Source organism: Acipenser ruthenus, unplaced genomic scaffold, assembly GCF_902713425.1.
Source record: "Acipenser ruthenus unplaced genomic scaffold, fAciRut3.2 maternal haplotype, whole genome shotgun sequence".
Classification (NCBI taxonomy): Eukaryota; Metazoa; Chordata; class Actinopteri; order Acipenseriformes; family Acipenseridae; genus Acipenser; species Acipenser ruthenus.
The window spans coordinates 35,001-58,094 of NW_026708185.1; the positions used below are offsets into that span (position 1 = coordinate 35,001).

At 42.7% G+C, this 23,094-nt stretch overlaps 1 protein-coding gene across 1 annotated transcript in view; it reads right to left on the reverse strand.

Annotated features, from left to right (window-relative positions):
* Positions 1-1,359: 1,359 nt before the first annotated feature.
* Positions 1,360-23,094, reverse strand: part of LOC117967274 (U1 small nuclear ribonucleoprotein 70 kDa-like) — a 31,821-nt gene continuing 10,086 nt past the window's right edge. Inside the window, exons 6-10 of the mRNA XM_059020226.1 lie at positions 22,420-22,482; positions 21,800-21,881; positions 5,678-5,779; positions 4,604-4,691; positions 1,360-3,588 (exon numbers count right to left, since the gene is read on the reverse strand). Of these exons, the coding sequence (XP_058876209.1) occupies positions 2,502-3,588; positions 4,604-4,691; positions 5,678-5,779; positions 21,800-21,881; positions 22,420-22,482 (1,422 nt within the window). The 3' untranslated portion in view covers positions 1,360-2,501. The remainder of the gene's footprint in view (positions 3,589-4,603; positions 4,692-5,677; positions 5,780-21,799; positions 21,882-22,419; positions 22,483-23,094) is intronic.

Here is a 23,094-nt window from a genome sequence, read left to right on the forward strand (position 1 = left end):
ACGACTTCTCAGTCAGATCAGATGGCTTTCTTTACCTCAGTCAGATCAGAGATTATTTTCTTTACCTCAGTCAGATCAGAGATGGCTTTCTTTACCTCAGTCAGCTCAGAGATTATTTTCTTTACCTCAGTCAGATCAGAGATTATTTTCTTTACCTCAGTCAGATCAGAGATGGCTTTCTTTACCTCAGTCAGATCAGAGATGGCTTTCTTTACCTCAGTCAGCTCAGAGATGGCTTTCTTTACCTCAGTCAGATCAGAGATGGCTTTCTTTACCTCAGTCAGATCAGAAATGGCTTTCTTTACCTCAGTCAGATCAGAGAGGGCTTTCTTTACCTCAGTCAGATCAGAGATGGCTTTCTTTACCTCAGTCAGATCAGAGATGGCTTTCTTTACCTCAGTCAGATCAGAGATGGCTTTCTTTACCTCAGTCAGATCAGAAATGGCTTTCTTTACCTCAGTCAGATCAGATGGCTTTCTTTACCTCAGTTAGATAAGAAATGGCTTTCTTTACCACAGTCACATCAGAGATTATTTTCTTTACCTCAGGAAAAAACCCGCCGTTGGCGCTCTCGAGCTCTGAGTCAGAAGAGCCGAGCGCGAGCTGCAGTCGGAGAAGGTAAACACGGGCGTTCAGCTCAATATTATTATTCGGCAGATCCACACCTGCCTTGACCGGCAACTTACTTTATTTAGTTTTGATTAACACAGATTCTCCTCTCGTTTGTTTAAGTACAGCTACGGCCAAAAAGTGTTCCATTACCCTTCAGAATCTCGGTCTCCCAGTTCGCACATGCTTCATAGTCACTCAAGCGTGTCATGGTCAAGGATGAATGATCGAGTGATAAAAATAAACCAAAAACATTTTGTCAATGTCCATCACTTATATACCTTATTTTTTTTCGAAAATAAATGTTATAATAGTGATGTTTCTTTTGATGCTCGGTATACAGAACTACTTTGTAACACTCTGCATGAAGAGCGCTATATAGAAGCAACGATTTATTGTGAGAAGTGTTGAATTTAAATCAAGGGAAGTAATGTTAAAACTTCACAATGCATTAGTAAGACCTCACCTAGAATATTGTGTTCAGTTCTGGTCACCTTGTTACAAAAAGGATATTGCTGCTCTAGAAAGAGTGCAAAGAAGAGCGACCAGAATTATCCCGGGTTTAAAAGGCATGTCCTATGCAGACAGGCTGAAAGAATCTGTTCAGTCTTGAACAAAGAAACGTTTATTTCAGTCACCACATAACGTGGTTGAGATTTACCAGTAAAATCTTGAGATTTATGTATATAAATATGCCCATCTATAAAATACCCCTCCCACGCACACACACTCTCCAGAACAAAAGACAAATTAAAAAAAAAGACCTTTATTGAAAAGAAACGAGAACGAATTCCCAAAGCAATGTACAAACCACACAGAACAGAACAGGTCTTCCGAGACTCTTTTTATGTCTCTGTGGCTTCCTGTCCGTCCGATAAACACAACAGCAGCGTCCACAACCCAACCTCGATACAAGAAGACTTTCAAACAAGCAAACGGTTTAAACTCAGGGCTGAGAGAGACAAGCACTCTGAAAACCGTTCAGGATGATATGGGAGACCAGGCTGAGGGGAGAATAGGACTGTGTGTATATATCTATAATCTATCAGAAACATACTTACAAAACAGCTGTCACGTGAAAATGGGTTTCTTAATTATTTTTTTTTCCCACAGTGGTGACTTTAGAAGTGTTTGCTATATCGCTACAAGATGATTCAACCTTGAGAGAAGTCTGGGACAGAGTATGAAAAGAGAAAGAAAGTTTGTGCTGTCAAAAATCTTTAGGAAGAAAATAAAGTTTAGTTAATAAAACCTTATCTTGATTCGGCAGGTCCAAATGTACCGATGTCTATTTGATTATTACAAACAATTTTAAAGTGTTTTAAATTTATTTCTTAAACATTTTTTTTTTTTTTACAAAACTCATTTGGTGTAAGATTTAGAGAGACGGTTCTCGTCTAAATTTACAATACTTTAATTTCTAAAGTTTCCCCCAATTCCTCAAGACAATTTGTTTTTTAAACTAGATATTAAAATGTGATAGCTTTGAAAGAGGGTAACATTTTAATTTAAATAAAATGCCACGTTTTTGAGAAAAGGGTGCTGGGAAAAAATACTTCAAATTAGTAATGATTCACACATAAAAAAAAGACTTGATTGAACAAAGGAATACTACAAGAAACTTCAATTTCACTGGAGACCCTGAGAAAGACTTCTAGTCGTTAGTCATTGAATTCACACTGAAGACACTGAGAAAGACTTCTAGTCGTTAGTCATTGAATTCACACTGAAGACACTGAGAAAGACTTCTAGTCTAAACGCTGGTCATTGAATTCACCCAAGTTTCTTTTAGCATTCCTAATTCCACCCCTACAGCGTTTAACACAGTTGTGGATAAAAAGAAACAGATAGAAAGAAAGACAGAAGGTAAGAAAGGAGGGCAGACTCACATCTCAATACCCCTCCCCCTGCATCTCCACTTGTACCCCATTCTCTCCTTCCAGCCCCCTCTCCTCCCTGGACAGACCCCCCTCCCGCTCCAGGAACCCCTCCTGGCTTGTCTCCTCCTGTTCATGCGTGGGCAATGCCTCCATTTCCTGTGAGGGCAGCTCCTCCCCTTCCTGCTCCGTGCCGGTGGGCGTGCCCAGCCCGTTGTTCCCGCCCTCCTGATTGGAGGAGGAGGCGGAGGGAGGCTGTCCCTGCCTATCTCGGTCCCTCTCCCTCTCCCTGTCCCCGCCCCTCTCCCTGTCTCTCTTGTGCTCCCTGTCTCCCCGGTCTCTATCGCGGCGTCTCTCTCTGTCCCCGCGGTCCCCTCTGTCTCTGTCCTTCTCTCTGTCTTTGTCTCGGTGGCTCCGACGCCTGCTGCCTCCCTCCCGGTCCCTCTCCCTGTCCTTCTCCCTCTCTCTCTCCCTCTCCCGGCTCCTCCCTCCCCCTTCTTCCAACCCAGCCTCCCCTTCTTCCGCGTTGCTGTTTGTTAAATTATTATTCCCTCCAATTGAATTCTGATCATCTGCCAAGCTATCGCCCCCGGCTCCCCCATCCAGCAACGAGCTCTGAGACGCCGTGTCCAACCCTCCTCCTCCCTCCTCCTTCACTCCCCTGTCTCGTTCCCTCTCTCTATCCCTCTTCCGCTCCCTGCTACGGCTCCTCCGCTTCCTCTCGCTGCCTCGATCCCTCTCTCTGCTCCCTCCCCCTCCTCCTCCCGTTCCAGCTCCCACAGCACCACCTCCTCTCTCCCTCTCTCCCCGCTCTCCCCTCTCTCTCCTCCTGCTGCTTCCTCCTCCTCCAGCTCCCTCCTCAGCCCCTCCTCCTACTCTCTCGCCCCCCGGGCCCCTCTCTCTCTCCCGCGAGCGGGTGGTGCGGCGACGACGGTCACGTGACCTGGACCGCCTGGCTCCTCCGCCTCTCTCCACAACCCCTCTCTCCCCGCCCCCTCTCTCCGCTCTGTCGGCCCCCCTCTCCGCTCTCTCCCCGCCCCCTCTCTCCTTCTCTCGCTCACGGCTTCTCTCCGGCTGTCTGCTGTCTCCTCTCTCGCGATCCCTGGAGGAAAGAGAGGGAGAGAGAGATAACATTATTTACTTGTTTGATTATAGTTTAACATTAAAACAGGCGTTTTATAAACAGCTATTCGCATCAATGTATGCTAAATATTAGACATTTCAGAGGGCTGGATCGCATCAATATCAGGGTCTAGCGCTGTATATTATAAAGACATTTCAGAGGGCTGGATCGCATCAATATCAGGGTCTAGCACTGTATATTATACAGACATTTCAGAGGGCTGGATCGCATCAATATCAGGGTCTAGCGCTGTATATTATAAAGACATTTCAGAGGGCTGGATCGCATCAATATCAGGGTCTAGCGCTGTATATTATAAAGACACTTCAGAGGGCTGGATCGCATCGATATCAGGGTCTAGCGCTGTATATTATAAAGACATTTCAGAGGGCTGGATCGCATCAATATCAGGGTCTAGTGCTATATATTATAAAGACATTTCAGAGGGCTGGATCGCATCAATATCAGGGTCTAGCGCTGTATATTATAAAGACATTTCAGAGGGCTGGATCACATCGATATCAGGGTCTAGTGCTGTATATTATAAAGACATTTCAGAGGGCTGGATCGCATCGATATCAGGGTCTAGCGCTGTATATTATAAAGACATTTCAGAGGGCTGGATCGCATCAATATCAGGGTCTAGCGCTGTATATTATAAAGACATTTCAGAGGGCTGGATCGCATCAATATCAGGGTCTAGCGCTGTATATTATACAGACATTTCAGAGGGCTGGATCGCATCAATATCAGGGTCTAGCGCTGTATATTATAAAGACATTTCAGAGGGCTGGATCGCATCGATATCAGGGTCTAGCGCTGTATATTATAAAGACATTTCAGAGGGCTGGATCGCATCAATATCAGGGTCTAGCGCTGTATATTATAAAGACATTTCAGAGGGCTGGATCGCATCGATATCAGGGTCTAGCGCTGTATATTATAAAGACATTTCAGAGGGCTGGATCGCATCAGTATATATTTTTTTTCTTACCTTTCATCGTATCGTGAGGTGTCGTCACGACCCGAATGTTTGATGTTCACATCGGCCCCTCCCCTTCTGGTGCCACCTAGACCCCCACCTTAAAAACACAAAACGCACGTCAGACCCACCGTCCCATCAAGGCTAAACTGACGCACCCCTCCCTGCACGACCGCCACGTCACTGTCGATACAAAATTGTCTTAATCCCAAATTCTTGTACTAGTATAACTGGCACTTACTGTGAACTACACTATTTAAATATGAAATCTTGCATTGTAACCCTGCAACACCTGTGTAAGACACCTGCTATAAAAAGGAGCCAAATAAATTCAAAGTCTGGATTGCTGGCAATACACTAGCTGTGCACTAGATGGCGCAATCAATAATATAAAACATGAGCCGACATTAGTTTGACAGGCAGCTAGGACTGAAGAGCTAACTCAACTAATACCATTAACACTGCCATATTCTACCACTGCTCTTAATTCTAACAATATTTTCTGTATCTCGTATTTGATTTCACTCATCGGTATCTGAATTCATGTTTAATTTTTGTAATTGCAGTGGGCAGCAGTGTGGAGTAGTGTTTAGGGCTCTGGACTCTTGACCGGAGGGTCGTGGGTTCAATCCCAGGTGGGGGACACTGCTGCTGTACCCTTGAGCAAGGTACTTTACCTAGATTGCTCCAGTAAAAACCCAACTGTATAAATGGGGAATTGTATGTAAAAATAGTATAAAAATATAATGTAATTGTATATAAAAATGTGATATCTTGTAACAATTGTAAGTCGCCCTGGATAAGGGCGTCTGCTAAGAAATTAATATTTGAAATCATTCTCATCCATTTATCGTGCTCTGAATGGAGTTTACTCTTATAAGCATATATTTGTATTGTTTAACTGCTCTTAGTGGAAATCGCTCTCCAATGTAATTCACTGTATTATTTGAACTGGCTCCCGTTTTCTGCAGACTCCATTGTATCTCCCAGCTGCTGTTAGCTGTGGAGTGGTGTTTTGTAATGTGATGTTTGAAGCAGCAGCAGCAGATGCTGATGGTATTTAATGAACAGGCTGCAGTTCCTCACCCAGCCTGCGGGGCTGCCAGCCTTTGACAGTGCGGCCCCTCTCCACGTCCACCAGCACACGCCGCCCGTCTATCTTCTTACCATCCGCGTGCTTGTACGCAGCTGAGAGAGGAGGGGAGGAGGAGAGAGGGAGGGGAGAGGAGAGAGGGAGGGGAGAGGAGAGAGAAGACAGAGGGAAGGGAGGAGAGAGGGAGGGGGAGGGGAGAGAGCGAGAGGGAGGGGAGAGGAGAGAGCGAGAGGGAGGGGAGAGGAGAGAGCGAGAGGGAGGGGAGAGAAGAGAGCGAGAGGGAGGGGAGAGAAGAGAGCGAGGGGAGAGAGGGAGAGGGTGAGAGGAGGAGAGGATGAGAGGAAAGGGGGGAAGAGAAGGGGAGGGAGCGAGAGAGAGGAGAGGGGAAAGGAGAGAAAGACAGAGTGGGAAGGGAGGAGAGAGGGAGGGGGAGAGGAGAGGGGAGGGAGAGAGCGCAAGAGGGGAGAGAGGGGAAGAGGAGACAAGTTAGTATGACAGTTAGAGCAACTCCCTCCCCACCACCCACCCCCCCAGCAAAATATAAACACCAAAAAAAAACTCACGAGCAGACAGGATACCCTTTCTGTATCACATATCATAGAAACCAGATACAATCCCACTGAGGACAATAAACCAGGACTTCACAAATCAATCCATCAATCAATAAATACATATAGAAACCCCAAACAATCAGTCACTGGCAATTTATTTATATATTCATTTAAATACCCTCTTTGGCAATTTATAAAATAAATCCAGTAGTTTCAGAAAACTTTACATTAGTCAGTGTCAAGTGGAAATGTTAGTCATTGAATTCACACTGAAGACCCTGAGAAAGACTTCTAGTCGTGAGTCATTGAATTCACACTGAAGACCCTGAGAAAGACTTCTAGTCGTGAGTCATTGAATTCACACTGAAGACGCTGAGAAGGACTTCTAGTCGTTAGTCATTGAATTCACACTGAAGACCCTGAGAAAGACTTCTAGTCGTTAGTCATTGAATTCACACTGAAGACACTGAGAAAGACTTCTAGTCGTTAGTCATTGAATTCACACTGAAGACACCGAGAAAGACTTCTAGTCGTTAGTCATTGAATTCACACTGAAGACCCTGAGAAAGACTTCTAGTCGTTAGTCATTGAATTCACACTGAAGACGCTGAGAAAGACTTCTAGTCGTTAGTCATTGAATTCACACTGAAGACACAGAGAAAGACTTCTAGTCGTGAGTCATTGAATTCACACTGAAGACGCCGAGAAAGACTTCTAGTCGTGAGTCATTGAATTCACACTGAAGACGCTGAGAAAGACTTCTAGTCGTTAGTCATTGAATTCACACTGAAGACCCTGAGAAAGACTTCTAGTCGTTAGTCATTGAATTCACACTGAAGACCCTGAGAAAGACTTCTAGTCGTTAGTCATTGAATTCACACTGAAGACCCCGAGAAAGACTTCTAGTCGTTAGTCATTGAATTCACACTGAAGACCCCGAGAAAGACTTCTAGTCGTTAGTCATTGAATTCACACTGAAGACCCCGAGAAAGACTTCTAGTCGTGAGTCATTGAATTCACACTGAAGACACTGAGAAAGACTTCTAGTCGTGAGTCATTGAATTCACACTGAAGACACTGAGAAAGACTTCTAGTCGTTAGTCATTGAATTCACACTGAAGACGCTGAGAAAGACTTCTAGTCGTTAGTCATTGAATTCACACTGAAGACGCTGAGAAAGACTTCTAGTCGTTAGTCATTGAATTCACACTGAAGACACAGAGAAAGACTTCTAGTCGTTAGTCATTGAATTCACACTGAAGACCCTGAGAAAGACTTCTAGTCGTTAGACATTGAATTCACACTGAAGACGCTGAGAACGCTTACTGGACTGGAAATGCACAAGACCCATCAATCGCCTCCATAGTAAAATCGACTGCAGATGAGACTTTCTTTTAATTAGTTGTATTGCATTTTCTCCACAGTATTAATCTAGTAAACAATTTGATTATTTGAAGTGTTATTGTCAGAGGAAGCAGGAATACATGCAAATGCATTGGGTTCGTGTTTTTCCAAGTTATTGGACAGGAGTAAAAGACTCCATTATTTACATTAAATCAAGTTTGTCATTTATTATGAAATACTGGCATGGGTAGCAACACAGATAGAAAGCATGTGAAATTCACAATCCATGCCGTTTGGTCACACGGCGCCCCGCGGCCCCACAGTAGCCTTGCAACGCTCCCCTCTGCTCTGTCAAGTTTGGACACCCCTGCTTTGCACTAAAGACACTGAGTAATGTAACGTTTTCTGAAGAACTCGTTCATTTTATTAAAATTACCATTCAGAATTATAAAACCCATTAATAAAACACATACCCTTGAGTGACTATCACTTTATAAAGAATAATTATATATTAATTTTTTTTAAAAAACCCTCACACACCCCCCTATTCCAATGTCAGTCAGTTTACTGTAGAATTGAATACCACAGTGAATCTGAGCTAGTCTTTCCTCACTCACACACACCCCTATTCCAATGTCACTCAGTTTACTGTAGAATTGAATACCACAGTGAATCTGAGCTAGTCTTTCCTCACTCACACACACCCCTATTCCAATGTCACTCAGTTTACTGTAGAATTGAATACCACAGTGAATCTGAGCTAGTCTTTCCTCACTCACACACACCCCTATTCCAATGTCACTCAGTTTACTGTAGAATTGAATACCACAGTGAATCTGAGCTAGTCTTTCCTCACTCACACACACCCCTATTCCAATGTCACTCAGTTTCCTGTAGAATTGAATACCACAGTGAATTTGAGCTGGTCAACACAAACTCAAACAGACTTAACCAGAACACAGAGACACTGGGTGAATCAAAGACCTTGAACAAACCCAATACACAAGTCCTTTGAACACATTTCTTTATATATATATATATATATATATATAAAATCACACACATCATATATACACACACACACTTTTTTTAAAGAAATAAAACTCAAAGTAAACTCATGACAAAAAGTAAAACCATTTACCAAATGCATCTAGGGGGCAGTGTTTCCCAACCCTAGTCCTGCCTGACCCCCCCCCCCCACCAGTCCTGCCTGCCCTCCCCCGGTGTGTCTGCTGTCTTTCATTCCAACTGATCTCTCAGTTACTGGTATAAAAATCACCCAGTCTGTTCGTTCGCAGCGTGGTTTCATTGAACTGATCATTTGCTTCATTAGACCCTTTTCAACTGTTTTCAGCTCTTAAAACAGTTGCGGCTTTCAAATTAGCTGGAACGTTTTATAAATAACTAGAACTCTACAATTGTTTATGAACAATTAAAAATAAAATAAAAGTCTGATTAAGAAAATGATCCATTCACTTAAGGGTCTAGTTCGCTAATTGAGAGATCGGTTAGAATGAAAGCCAGCAGACACAGGGGGTTCCCTCAAAAACCTGGGTTGGGAAACACTGCCCTCTAGAGGGCAAAATGTATTATTTTCAAAAGAGTTAATACAGAAACTGTACGCACTCTTAAAAAGGTAACTTCAAAATAGAATATATTAATTTTAGTTTTTAAAATGGCATATTGCTCCCTTTGCATCAAAGACAACCCTATCTCCCGCTCCGTAGTCTGCTGTAATAATAATAAATTTAATTAATCTGATTTGCCAGTGTGGTTCGTAGCTGTTAATTCGTACATGCAAGTTTCTATTTTTCACTCCTGGTGTTTGTTCCAATCCCATTCTGAATCATTTAACTATTGAACTAATTAAAACCTGCATCCACACCCTGAGGAAGTTCGTTATGATCTAATTTTAATTGCCAAGCCTGCTGGAGGGGAATAACGGCCCTCTGGGGCTGTGATCGACTGGACATCACTGCTTTCAAAAGAAATTTAACAGAAAAAGTCACCACTTCCTGTTAAAGAAAGCGTTATTCAGACACTCACACGCACGCATGATCCATCGTTCTCATTTCTGGATGAAACACCACCATGTCAAATTACAATCCAATTCTCACATACAAAACACAAAACCTTCACTTCCAGTCTTACCGGTTTGGAGAGGCACACACAACTTACCGACACCCCCAAAATCCTGGGGCCTTTTCACCCACACAGACACGCACACAGCCACTCCAAACCCCCAATCACAGGAAACGTAGACCACTTATTTCAATGTGGATTTCCACCTTGCTCCAGATATCTGTGCGTCGATTCTCGATCTCTTTCTCTCTCACTGCGACCGCTGATCACCACTCTGGAGAATCCATTTGTCAGATAAACCGAACCCACTTACACATCTGACTCAAGTCCTTCGTTTTTCATTCTCTGCTCAGAACGGAGCAGTTCTGTTGCAAAATTCTCAGCTCTATTGATCAGTCTTACCAACGCATCTCACTGATTAAATCCTTACCCCAGATCTTCTCTCTTCAACGAAGACTCTGTTTCAAAAGCCACGCGATTCTCTCCGCCAATCTCTTTCAACCTTATTCTTACCACAGCTTTTGAACAAACTCTTTCAGATTCTTCATGAAATACTTATTGCGTGTTCCAAGTTTAATCCTACTGGGATTTCTTACAGAATCTTCCTTTGGAAAATATTCTGACCAGAAAACAAAACTTAACAAGATTTGTACATTTTTAAAAAAAAATGATACACCTCCCAATAACACACAAAATAATGACCTCATATAGATAAAAAAATCTTACCAAAAGGTCTTCCTTTAAACCAAAAAATAACTTACCAGAGATGTTTCACTCTGAATCTCTTCCATTTTCTAAATCGTTATCAAAAAAACAATTAATTCTCCAAATCTTACCACATCTGTTCGACTCATATCTCTATGTCTGCCTGCCTATGTGTGCTTGATTGAGCGCACAACAGAAACACCGCCCTCTGGTGGTGGGACTGTGTTACTGCACCCCCACAGATTAAAATGCACGAAATTACAATCCAACTCACACTAATAAAACACTTGTCTTACCCATTTTGAGACTTGCACATCACTTGCCTCCACCCCCTTACAATCCAAAGTTTAATTTAACCCACACAAACACGCACTCCAAACCTCAAGCCAAGACCAGGAAACTTAGACCACTTATTTGTGTGCAGATCTCCACCGTGCTCCAGAAATCTCTGCGTCGATTCTCTCTCTGCGACCGCCAACGTGATTTCACCTCCTGATATATTAAACTGGATTCCCATATTCGGATCATCCGTTTGCCACTTTTATCAAACTGCGTCAACGGGAGCCAGAAGAGACAAGACTCTTGCAGGCTGGACTTACCAACGCAGGACATCCCCTCTTCAAAACACATCATTAAAATAAGAACTTCAATGAAATGAAATTCCCTCTGGAATACACCACTGCTTACCCCCTTACACATCTTACTGCATCCCCTGGAGTTTTGCAGGGTCTTCTGGGTGCGCTAAACTCCCACAGAGAAGCGGGACAGTGGACGAAACTTACAACGGGACACTGTGTAACAACTGAAAGAAAGATCGCCCTGGATAAGGGCGTCTGCTGAGAAATAAGAGTAAGAAAAAACGGGATGAGACCATTTCAGCGCATTAAGACTGGTGTGTCGACAAGGGACCTTTCTCCACTACTGGAGAGGCGAACTCATTTTAAAACACACACACACACTATATATATTAGGGATGTCACGGTATCAAATTTTGATATTTTTTAACCGTCAAAAAATACAGCACGGTTACCATCGTACCGCGATATCACGTCGTTCTTTTGTAATCCGTTTTTAACTGGCTATTTAAAAAAATACTCTAACAAGAAAACTGTTTCAGTTTGGACGGCATCCTATTGGTTAAGAGAAGCAAAGCTGTTACCTAGCAATAGCCAATCGAATGCGTTTTAAGACAGTGCCCGCCCACTGATCTCACAGCAGAGTGCAAACATTATGACAAGATTGTGCCTGAATTTTTTTCGTTTGGACTGCATGTTAACAGCAACGAAGACACAGGAAAGAAGAAAAGTCGAGGTGGGTGTGACGCCTTTGCAAAGCTAAGCAGCATCTAGGAGCCTCTTTTTAAATGGGAATAAAATTGCATTAATTTTTGAATACATAAAACCAAGATCCCTACAACACTATCAACTCAAGAAGACTGCAACATCTTTACAATACCGTTCAAAATAAATAACACAAATGCCTGTAGCATCTTACACTTGGTTATATAGTAGGAAATGTAGACTTTTTGCTTCTCTGCATTGGTGTGTGCTTACTGCGTTTCTCCTGACCCGTACGATAGACACCAGCTGCTGTAACTTCTTTGGTTTGGTAAATGAATAGGAAGGCAGTGATGAAGTTAGTGCCTCGTTCTTGCTGGTATTTGAGTATTTGTGTTTCATTTACCGAGTCACGTTTGCTAGAGATCGTTGTTCAGCAGGGCGGTTTAGATTAAATATCACTTATTTAACAGCCTGCTCGGATAATCTCACGCGTGGCAGTTTTCACAGCTTGAGATGTCTGTGTTATTTAGTCAGTTCTGATGAACACAGTGGCTCACCGATAGACAAACGATGAATAAAAATTAAAACACGCCCACACACCTTAAATCGTGTGAACCCTAATCATGGTATAGAAAAATGGTTGTGGTTTCAAAACCGTGGCCGTTTACACCGCGTTTTACCGTAAAACCGTGACACCCCTAACATATATAAATATATATAATTTTTTTTTAAATGTTCCCACTGTTTTGTATACCTGCTATGTATTCAATGCATTTATAACAAAAAGACACACATATATACACAAAATAAATTATATATAAAAAATAGTGCTTCCTAGCTTCTGTGCTGAATCTGAAGTCTTGGGTTTCACTTTACAAACCAACGTGTGTTAACCCTTTGCGGTCCATTTATTAAATGCGCGTCAGGCACGCCAGGTCTAATTTATTTTCACACGCGCAGTTAATTTTAGACGCGCTGTTTAAAAGTATTTTTTTTCCAGTCAAACGGGTTTAAAAGGCCCTGCATATCAACAAAGCACTCACTAGGCATCTCCAGCCCCGCCCCACCCTTTCGTTCGCTATCGCTTTCACAGATGCTAAGAAATAAATAATAATAATAATAATAATAATAATAATAATAATAATAGTCGTACATACCGATCGATCATCTCCTGATCACTCGTTTTATCACCAAACTCCTCAATAATGCAATCCAAGTCATTATTTTATTACTAGAACATCTCAAAAAAGCTCTGCAAATGTCCGTGATAGTCTCTGTGCGCTGATTCAGTAACAGGCAACTTGTTTCCTTATGACCGCCCTATGTAATGCCAGGGGCATGTATGCCTATTCATGAGATACACTTTTTTTTTCGACTTGTTTCGGCTCCTGTCGCTCCCACTCGGCAATTGAATGGTTTTCTCGGCTTTTTCTGGAGAAAAAACGACTAGAAACACGTTTTTTGGATGATGTCGGACAGGGTCCAATATCAGACCTGATAGGAATAATTGCAATGTCGGATCCGGTCCGACAATGGACCGCAAAGGGTTAATTCTTGACCCGACTATAACAGCCTCCATTTTGGTCCCTCTCATTTGCAAATCGCATGCATGGTATAAAATCACCCAGCCTGTTCGTTCGCAGCGTGGTTTCGGCTGGCTGGAGCTGCATACTCACACTATGAACGCTTGTTGATTTGCACAGCATGATGGGAAATCGCCGCTTCAGCACGGCATTCCGTACCCACTTACATATCTGATTCCATCATCTTTCATTCTCTGCTCGTAAGGTCAGTCGTTCTGTTGCAAACTTCTCAGCTCTATTGATCGGTCTTACCAACGCATCTCTCTGATTAAATCCTTACCCCAGATCTTCTCTCTTCAACGAAGACTCTGTTTCAAAAGACACGCGATTCTCTCCGCCAATCTCTTTCAACCTTATTCTTACCACAGCGTCAACAAAATGTATTTCTCTCTTATCACAAGAACATTTCAAATTTATTCGATGCTTCCAAGTTTAATTCTACTGGATTTCTTACCCGAATCTTCTGACCAGAAACAACTGAAGATTTGTAAACTTTTTTTTTTAAAAAAGATAAAGTCTTACCAACCATCTTCCAACACAAAACACACGAAAAAAAGTCTTGCATTTCTTACCAAAAGGTGCTCCTTTTAAAATTAAATAATCTTACCAAAAGGTCGTCCGTTTAAAAAAATAAATAAATCCATAAATAAAATCTTACCAAAAGACGTTTCCACACCAAATGTCTTCCATATTCAATTTCACAATAGTTATCAAAGAGTAACTTCATTTAAAAACTTTCCCCCTCAAAATCCAATTACCAGATCTGTCCGATTCAACAACGCCCCCCAGATTCTCAAACGCTTTCTCCCCCTCCCCAAAAAACACAGAATCTAAACCCCAAAATGATGTGCACACACACTTAAATTTAAGACACACCACTATAAACAGTTTAAAATGCAATTCTAATGCAGAGGGATCACAAAGCCACATTTTTCACAAACAGCGGCTTGAAACTTGGTTCCAGCAGACCTAGTTTGAGGCAACTTTGCTGTATCAAACCCCCAAGTCTCCCACAGTGTGCCATGTGACCTGAAACCAACCCACAGAGGCTTTGTGTTCCCTCAGCTTTACTTGTTAACTGAAGGCACTCTACTTAAACCTTACTTGGTCTTAATTTCACTTACATGCCCACCTCTCAATTCTCACCACAGAGTCCTATACAGCCCGACCAGCTCTCCCTCTCTCTCTCTCCACAGTCCGACAGCGATCTCAAGAGACTGCACCGCCCTTACCAGGCTGAAAACGTTTTCATTTTTACCTGCGTTTGTCTTTTTTTTTTTTTTTTTTTTACATTTCTCGAACACAAACACGCACAAGCTGGTTTCACACGCAATGCAAGACAGGAAATGTTTGTGGAAACGTGCGTGTTGTTTTAGTGGTTTCTTTTTGTAAACGGGAATTGTGGAGTTGAATTTTCTTGAATGTTAATTTAATCAAAAATAAAAGCTGCTGAATAATGTTTCCTTGTTAACATATTGAATTCCACCCCCTCTATATAGAATGAACTCCCTCAACTTCATAGAGTCCAGTGAAAGCTGCTGAATAATGTTCCCTTGTTAACATATTGAATTCCACCCCCTCTATATAGAATGAACTCCCTCAGCTTCATAGAGTCCAATGAAAGCTGCTGAATAATGTTCCCTTGTTAACATATTGAATTCCACCCCCTCTATATAGAATGAACTCCCTCAGCTTCATAGAGTCCAATGAAAGCTGCTGAATAATGTTCCCTTGTTAACATATTGAATTCCACCCCCTCTATATAGAATGAACTCCCTCAGCTTCATAGAGTCCAATGAAAGCTGCTGAATAATGTCCCCTTGTTAACATATTGAATTCCACCCCCTCTATATAGAATGAACTCCCTCAACTTCATAGAGTCCAGTGAAAGCTGCTGAATAATGTTCCCTTGTTAACATATTGAATTCCACCCCCTCTATATAGAATGAACTCCCTCAGCTTCATAGAGTCCAATGAAAGCTGCTGAATAATGTTCCCTTGTTAACATATTGAATTCCACCCCCTCTATATAGAATGAACTCCCTCAGCTTCATAGAGTCCAATGAAAGCTGCTGAATAATGTTCCCTTGTTAACATATTGAATTCCACCCCCTCTATATAGAATGAACTCCCTCAGCTTCATAGAGTCCAGTGAAAGCTGCTGAATAATGTTCCCTTGTTAACATATTGAATTCCACACCGCTGTGTAGTTTTCCAGAGACTTCACTTCATTGAAAAACGTGGAGTTTCAGAAAGCTAAACATGAAATACTACAGGATTGATATTAGGGCTTCCGGTAGAGTGTATTTTTTGGCAGATATGTACACCACCATACGCGTAACACTTCACAGAACGTAGTGATTCGGATTAGCAGATCTGTAAATGCTAAGAGTTTCGCACACAAACATTTCGTGTTTTACAAAACCGTTTCTGTCTGTGACAACAGCGCCACCCCCTGGCCAGTATAATGATTACACACAGCAAGCACCACTTCCGAAAAGCATTAAAAAAAGATACTAAAATTAACACTTCCTTCTATCTCGTACATCAGAGTTCCTTCTCTCCCTGTCGGGGTTTTATAAAACTGCGCAGGGTTGCATTATTTAGGGACAGGACCATTATCAAAAGACAGAGTGAAAGATCGCTTGTGGCGTGTGTGTGTTATTTTAGACATTTTTTTTTGTTCAAGGGAATGAAAGTTAAAAGACTTTTTTACAGCACTGGAACAAATTTAATAATTCTCCATCTAATTTTAACCAGGTATCATGATGCTTGATTCAATTCTGGGGGGTGATTTCAAATCCCCACTCAATGCTGTAAAAAACACACCTTACAAATAAATAAAAAGCTTGATAAAATGAAGCTGTAGATTATCTAAGATTGTTAAAGTCTGAGAATTCAAAAGCGAGGAGGGCAATGCCAGTCTTGATAAGGGAGTTAAATATAAAAAGACAAAACAGATTTCACTAGAGGGAGTCGGGGGGCAATTCTAGTTAATATAATCTTTATTTTATATATAGCGCCTTTCATAGTGGACCACCAGCACAAAGCGCTGTACAGAGGCAGGCTGTGAACTGTGCATTATATGCAGAGTCGCTTACAATAGGACCTTGATTTAACGTCTCGTCCGCAGGACGGAGCACAAGGAGGAGAAGCGACTTGTTCAGGGTCACACACAGGGAGTCAGTCAGTGGCAGTTGAACCCAACACTGGAAAGACTTGAAATTAGAGGCAGCTTAGAGATCTAGACACTCGATAAACACTGTGTCATAGAGGGAGCTGCCATGCGAATCAAATTAGTGCATGTTAGCACACTGGGCTACTGTTAAAGTGTGGGGTCTCTGTCTGTGTGTGCCTGTCTGTGTCTGTCTCTCTCTCTCTGTCTCTCTCTGTCTGTGTGTGTGTCTCTCTCTCTCTCTCTCTCTCTCTGTCTGTCTGTCTGTGTGTGTCTCTCTCTCTCTCTCTGTCTGTGTCTGTGTCTGTCTCTCTCTCTCTCTGTCTGTCTGTGTGTGTCTCTGTGTGTGTGTGTCTCTGTGTGTGTGTGTGTCTCTCTCTCTCGGTTTCTGCTGACTGGATTTACAAAGATTTAAAAAAAAACGACAGTCGAACCCAGGGATGGTGCCACAGCATTCAAATTCGAATTTGAGAACATACCTGTTAATTTAAGCCCAAAACGTCCCACCCTCAAATTTGAAAAATACTAAACCTCAAAAGAGATGCATTTACAAAGATACAACCTCAACTATTCATAAAAAGAAATGAGATTTCTACAAAGGAAGAGTGTTTTTGTAGCAATGAAAAGCTACAAACCTGTCCGTTAGGCACAGTGGTAAAGCATAATTGTGCACCAGATCACTTGCATGAAGGACGGAGCACAAGGAGGTGAAGTGACTTGCTCAGGGTCTCGCACACACAGGGAGTCAGTGGCTGAGCCGGGATTTGAACCTCCTGGTATCAAGAGCCTTTCTTTAACCGCTGAGCCACCAAGACTCCCAGATTATACTGCGGTCCAGAATGTGATGATAATAATAAGCGGGATGTGATATTAACTGGAGTGATACTGAGAGTTTGACGAATTCCAACCAAACGAGAGAAAGCACGATCCTCGGGTTCGACTGTGCAGTGTGTGTTTCAGCGGCACGCTTTGAGCAGAATGGATTTTGTGTTCGAATCTTTACTGGGGCCTGCGCTGGCACTCCGAATTGCCTTGAACTTATTTAAAAAAAAAAAAAAAAAAAAAAAAAAAGACACTGAAGCAGGAACTTCAGGACAGAAGCTAGAGACCAACGTTAAGAGAACTCATCTTAATGTACTTCTGTAGCTCTACGTTCTGTATTAACTGCGTTAGTTTAACGTACCCCTGTTGTGTTTTAAGAAAACGAACACCCCTCGAGTCTGTAACAGGATATCGGGCAGCGTATTTCACATTGTATTTTAGTAGTGTTATTTGAAACGCACTTTATTGAAATATTAAATCTTGCATTGTAACCCTGTGCTGCCCCTGTGACACCTGTGAGTCGCCTGGGATAAAAGCAGGCGTCTGCCATCTAAATAAATAAACAAATAAAAAACAAGGTGTTGATTTTAAAACAAGCTGTCCTTCCCTCACTTTTACAACCAAGCACCAAAATCAAGAGCAATTTATTTCCGCAGCGCAGTGTTTTTAGAAAGCCGGTCAGAAGCCATTCTCTCTCATCCGGGGGGGCGGTGCAAGACAAAAGACTACATTTCCTACTTGCCTACTGGTTTCTAAAACTACTGGGTACAGCTGGTGGAATTATGGGGAATGTAGTCTTTATATCCCTTTAAAAGGCAATTCAGAGAGTCAGCTCAGCGCCTAGGCCTATTGAGATGTGTGCGTCTCCCTGTGTGTGTGTTTGTCTCTCTCTCCGTGTCTCTCTCTATGTTTCTGTCTGTGTACACAGTGGTGCTGTTTGACAGATACCTTACCCAGTTCATACAAACCCATGATACCAACCATACACTGAGGGAGCTGTGGTAGTAAGAAGGGGTACCAATAGCATCACCATCTGCTAGCCAGCTCTGACAAAAGCCATCTCAATAGGTGGCTGCAGCAACAATGAGAACAGAGTTAATACAGCCGGCCGCACACAGCTACCCACACACACACACACACACACACACTGAGACACAGTCTAAACGCACACAGCTACCCACACACACACACTGAGACACAGTCTAAACGCACACAGCTACCCACACACACACACATACTGAGACACAGTCTAAACGCACACAGCTACCCACACACACACACCGAGACACAGTCTAAACGCACACAGCTACCCACACACACACACATACTGAGACACAGTCTAAACGCACACAGCTACCCACACACACACACACTGAGACACAGTCTAAACGCACACAGCTACCCACACACACTGAGACACAGTCTAAACGCACACAGCTACCCACACACACACACACTGAGACACAGTCTAAACGCACACAGCTACCCACACACACACACATACTGAGACACAGTCTAAACGCACACAGCTACCCACACACACACACTGAGACACAGTCTAAACGCACACAGCTACCCACACACACTGAGACACAGTCTAAACGCACACAGCTACCCACACACACACACACTGAGACACAGTCTAAACGCACACAGCTACCCACACACACACACATACTGAGACACAGTCTAAACGCACACAGCTACCCACACACACACACTGAGACACAGTCTAAACGCACACAGCTACCCACACACACACACTGAGACACAGTCTAAACGCACACAGCTACCCACACACACTGAGACACAGTCTAAACGCACACAGCTACCCACACACACACTGAGACACAGTCTAAAACGCACACAGCTACCCACACACACACACTGAGACACAGTCTAAACACACACAGCTACCCACACACACTGACACAGTCTAAACGCACACAGCTACCCACACACACTGACAGTCTAAACGCACACAGCTACCCACACACACTGAGACACAGTCTAAACGCACACAGCTACCCACACACACTGAGACACAGTCTAAACGCACACAGCTACCCACACACAGAGACAGTCTAAACGCACACAGCTACCCACACACACACACAGACAGTCTAAACACACACAGCTACCCACACACACACAGCTACCCACACACACACAGCTACCCACACACACACACAGCTACCCACACACACACAGCTACCCACACACACACAGCTACCCACACACACACAGCTACCCACACACACACAGCTACCCACACACACACAGCTACCCACACACACACACAGCTACCCACACACACACAGCTACCCACACACACACAGCTACCCACACACACACAGCTACCCACACACACAGCTACCTACCCACACACACACACAGCTACCCACACACACACAGCTACCCACACACACACACAGCTACCCACACACACACACAGCTACCCACACACACACACACAGCTACCCACACACACACACAGCTACCCACACACACACACACACAGCTACCCACACACACACACACACACAGCTACCCACACACACAGCTACCCACACACACACACACACACTGAGACAGTCTAAACACTTGCTTGCTCGCTCTCTCGAGCGCAGACAGGCACACCAAGTCTAAACGCACACACCTGTCTAAATGCTCTCTCTCTCACACATCAACATAGACCCCAACTTACCAACCAACACGAAAACTTGTATAGATTATAGAAAGCATTTCTTATACATTAAAACACTTGAAAGACATCTTCCAATTCCAAGATGTTTTTTTTTCGTTATATATATATATATATCTAGGATTTGTAATTCATATAAATAACAGATTTTTTATATTACAGTAAAACTTATTTTTATCCAAACGGATTTGCTCCAGTGTGTACTGTTGTGACGATAGAATCACGAGAATTGTTTTCCTGACTTTCCTGATGAAGAACCCTCTGAAAGAGAGATATAAATCTCCCCTGTAACTGTGAATCTATATAGATTATATAACACACACGCCCCCTACAGCAGTGTGCGGTTCTGTATAGAGCAGAGTTTCAGGGCTGCTTCAGGGAGAGTCTCTACAAACAGGACAGGTTAGCAGGAGCGGTTCGGTAAACAGAGGCGTGGATAAACCCAAGTTTTACTGCATATAAAAGATTGTAACACATATTTAAAAAAACTCTCAAACTCCAAGAGTCTTGCAGACTTGTTTTTAAATATTTTTAGTGCCAACTTAGCCAGCGTTCGAAGGTGGACAGAGTTCAATAAAGCTGTACTATTTTTTAGCCAGTAATCTTAAAATTGATGTCATAACATTTCAGTGTCCCCACCCCCATCCCTCAAAATCGTAAGAAATTTGTAAGAGACAATTTGACGGTTCGTCTTCGTTACCACTCATTAAAACTACTTTAACCCTGTGATGCCCATTTCGGTATCATTTTGATCAGTATTTCTTATAGCCTCACAAGCCTGAATTTCTCCTAGGCAGAAAACTGCACGTGCTTGGGCATTGTAATTAAAAAGAGTTACCAGGAATATGGATTTGATGTTGGGGTGGAGAAATTAGTTTTGGATGTTGGAATATAAGAATTTAGATGCCCAACATTTTTAATTGTAGAAAAAACGCAAGACTGTTTGAATATCACTCAACACTACCTTTTAAAAAGAGAAATAAAACTGCCTGCTTTAAATGAGGAGATTTGCAGGGATAAGCAGCCGTCTCAATTCTGAACTCGTCCTGTGCTGTTTTCGCAAGTCGTTTTAGGAATTATTAATTTTTTTAGCAGGTTCTTCTAATTGTGTGTCTGTGTCATGTGGCTTATCGTGGCCGCTCAAGCACACACACTCAGCCGTGTAACCTTGACGTGTGAAAGGCAATTCTGTTTAAACCTCAAAACATTTCTTATCACATTCTGGAAAGCCCAAAAAACTTACCTGTGCTGGAAGCCCAATAGAACCCCACCCCCCCCAAACTGTAGATCAGTTACCTCAATCTCCACCCCTCCCCTCCCCTTATTGGAGAGGACTGGAGGGCAGCTAGCTGCTTTGATTCAGGCAGCATTGGAGACTCACACTAGCCCTGCTGCTTTGGGGTTCAGAATTCCCCTCTATGAAGTCTATTACTGAAATGATCAGGAGCCAGGAGTTTGAGCAGGGTTACAAAATCACAACCCTGATCACACTCCTGACCATTGCAATATTATTATTAATAATAATAATAATAATAATAATAATAATAATAATAATAATAAATAATAATACTAGACTTCATTGAGGGGAGCTCTGAGCCCCAGGACTGGGTGCAGCAGCAGCAGCAGGGCTAGTGTGAGTTTGTAACCCTGCTCAAACTCCTGGCTCCTGATCATTTCAATATCAATAATAATAATAATAATAATAATAATAATAATAATAATAATAATACTAGACTTCATTGAGGGGAGCTCTGAACCCCAGGACTGGGTGCAGCAGCAGCAGCAGGGCTGGTGTGCGTTTCTCACCCCTGTGTGTGTGTGTGTGTGTATCACGTGTGTGTGTTTAGAGCAGTAGGGGTCTGAACTCACAGTGCATGTCTCGCTCATGTTCGTACTCTATGAAGGCGTAGCCGCGAGGTTTTCCGGAGCTCTTGTTGAAAACGATGTAGATCTGGAGAAAAAAATAAAGAAAAGTCAAGTCAGTATTATTATTAACACACAAAAAAAATAAATACAAGTCAAGTTAGCAGAGACGTTTTAATGCCTTCGTCATCCAGAACTTCACTGGATCAGAAACTCCAAACCAGAAGAGACTGAGAGAGAAAGTCAAGTTAGCAGAGAAACGTTTCAATGCCTTCGTCATCCAGAACTTCACTGGATCAGAAACTCCAAACCAGAAGAGACTGAGTTTTTGTGTTTGTAGAAGCGATTACTGTTGCTGGGTTATTTAGAACAATCTGTTACTTTCCTGTGTAATTGTAATGAATTGCAATTCCTGCCATAACTAAATTGTAATTAAACAAAACAGCACTGAAACTGGAACTGAAATATCAGCAAACGTTTCTGCTGTAATCATGACTAGAATCACAGCAGCGTTACCTCGTGACTCATCGGAATTGAAAAACACAGCATTGCAATTTCTGCTGTAATTGATGTTCTAACTGACTGCCCTGCCCCCCCACCCCAAAAAAAAATTTCGGGGTGCTTACCCTTTTGATGGGTCCGTACACCTCGAATTCACGCCGCAGCTTGGATTCAGTGGTGTCATAATTCTGAAAGGAAAAAAAAAATTAACAGAAATAAATATTAAACGTTCAGTAAAGATCTTCTGTCCCTGCTTTGAACCCTTTGCGGTCCGATGTCAGACCTGGTCCGACATGGCAATCTTCCCTTTCCTGTCCGATGCAAGAAGCAGAAAACAAGTCTCTAGTCGTTTTTTCTCCGGAAAAAGCTGAGAAAACCATTCAATGGCCGAGTGAGACCGATAGGAGCCGAGAGAAGCCCAAAAAATAAAATAAAAATATAAGGGGGGCGTATCTCATGAATACTGATAGCCCCGACACCGCATAGATAACACGGACATAAACAAACAAGATAGCATTCAGAACAGAAAATAGGAGGCACTTTTTTTTACACAGAGAATTGTGAGGGTCTGGAACCAACTCCCCAGTAATGTTGTTGAAGCTGACACCCTGGGATCCTTCAAGAAGCTGCTTGATGAGATTCTGGGATCAATAAGCTACTAACAACCAAACGAGCAAGATGGGCTGAATGGAGCCTCCTCTCGTTTGTAAAACTTTCTTATGTTCAAATGGGTGACGCGGCATTCTGCAGTCATGCACCAAGATTGTGGACTGCTCTTGCTGGGATGATTAAAGGACTCT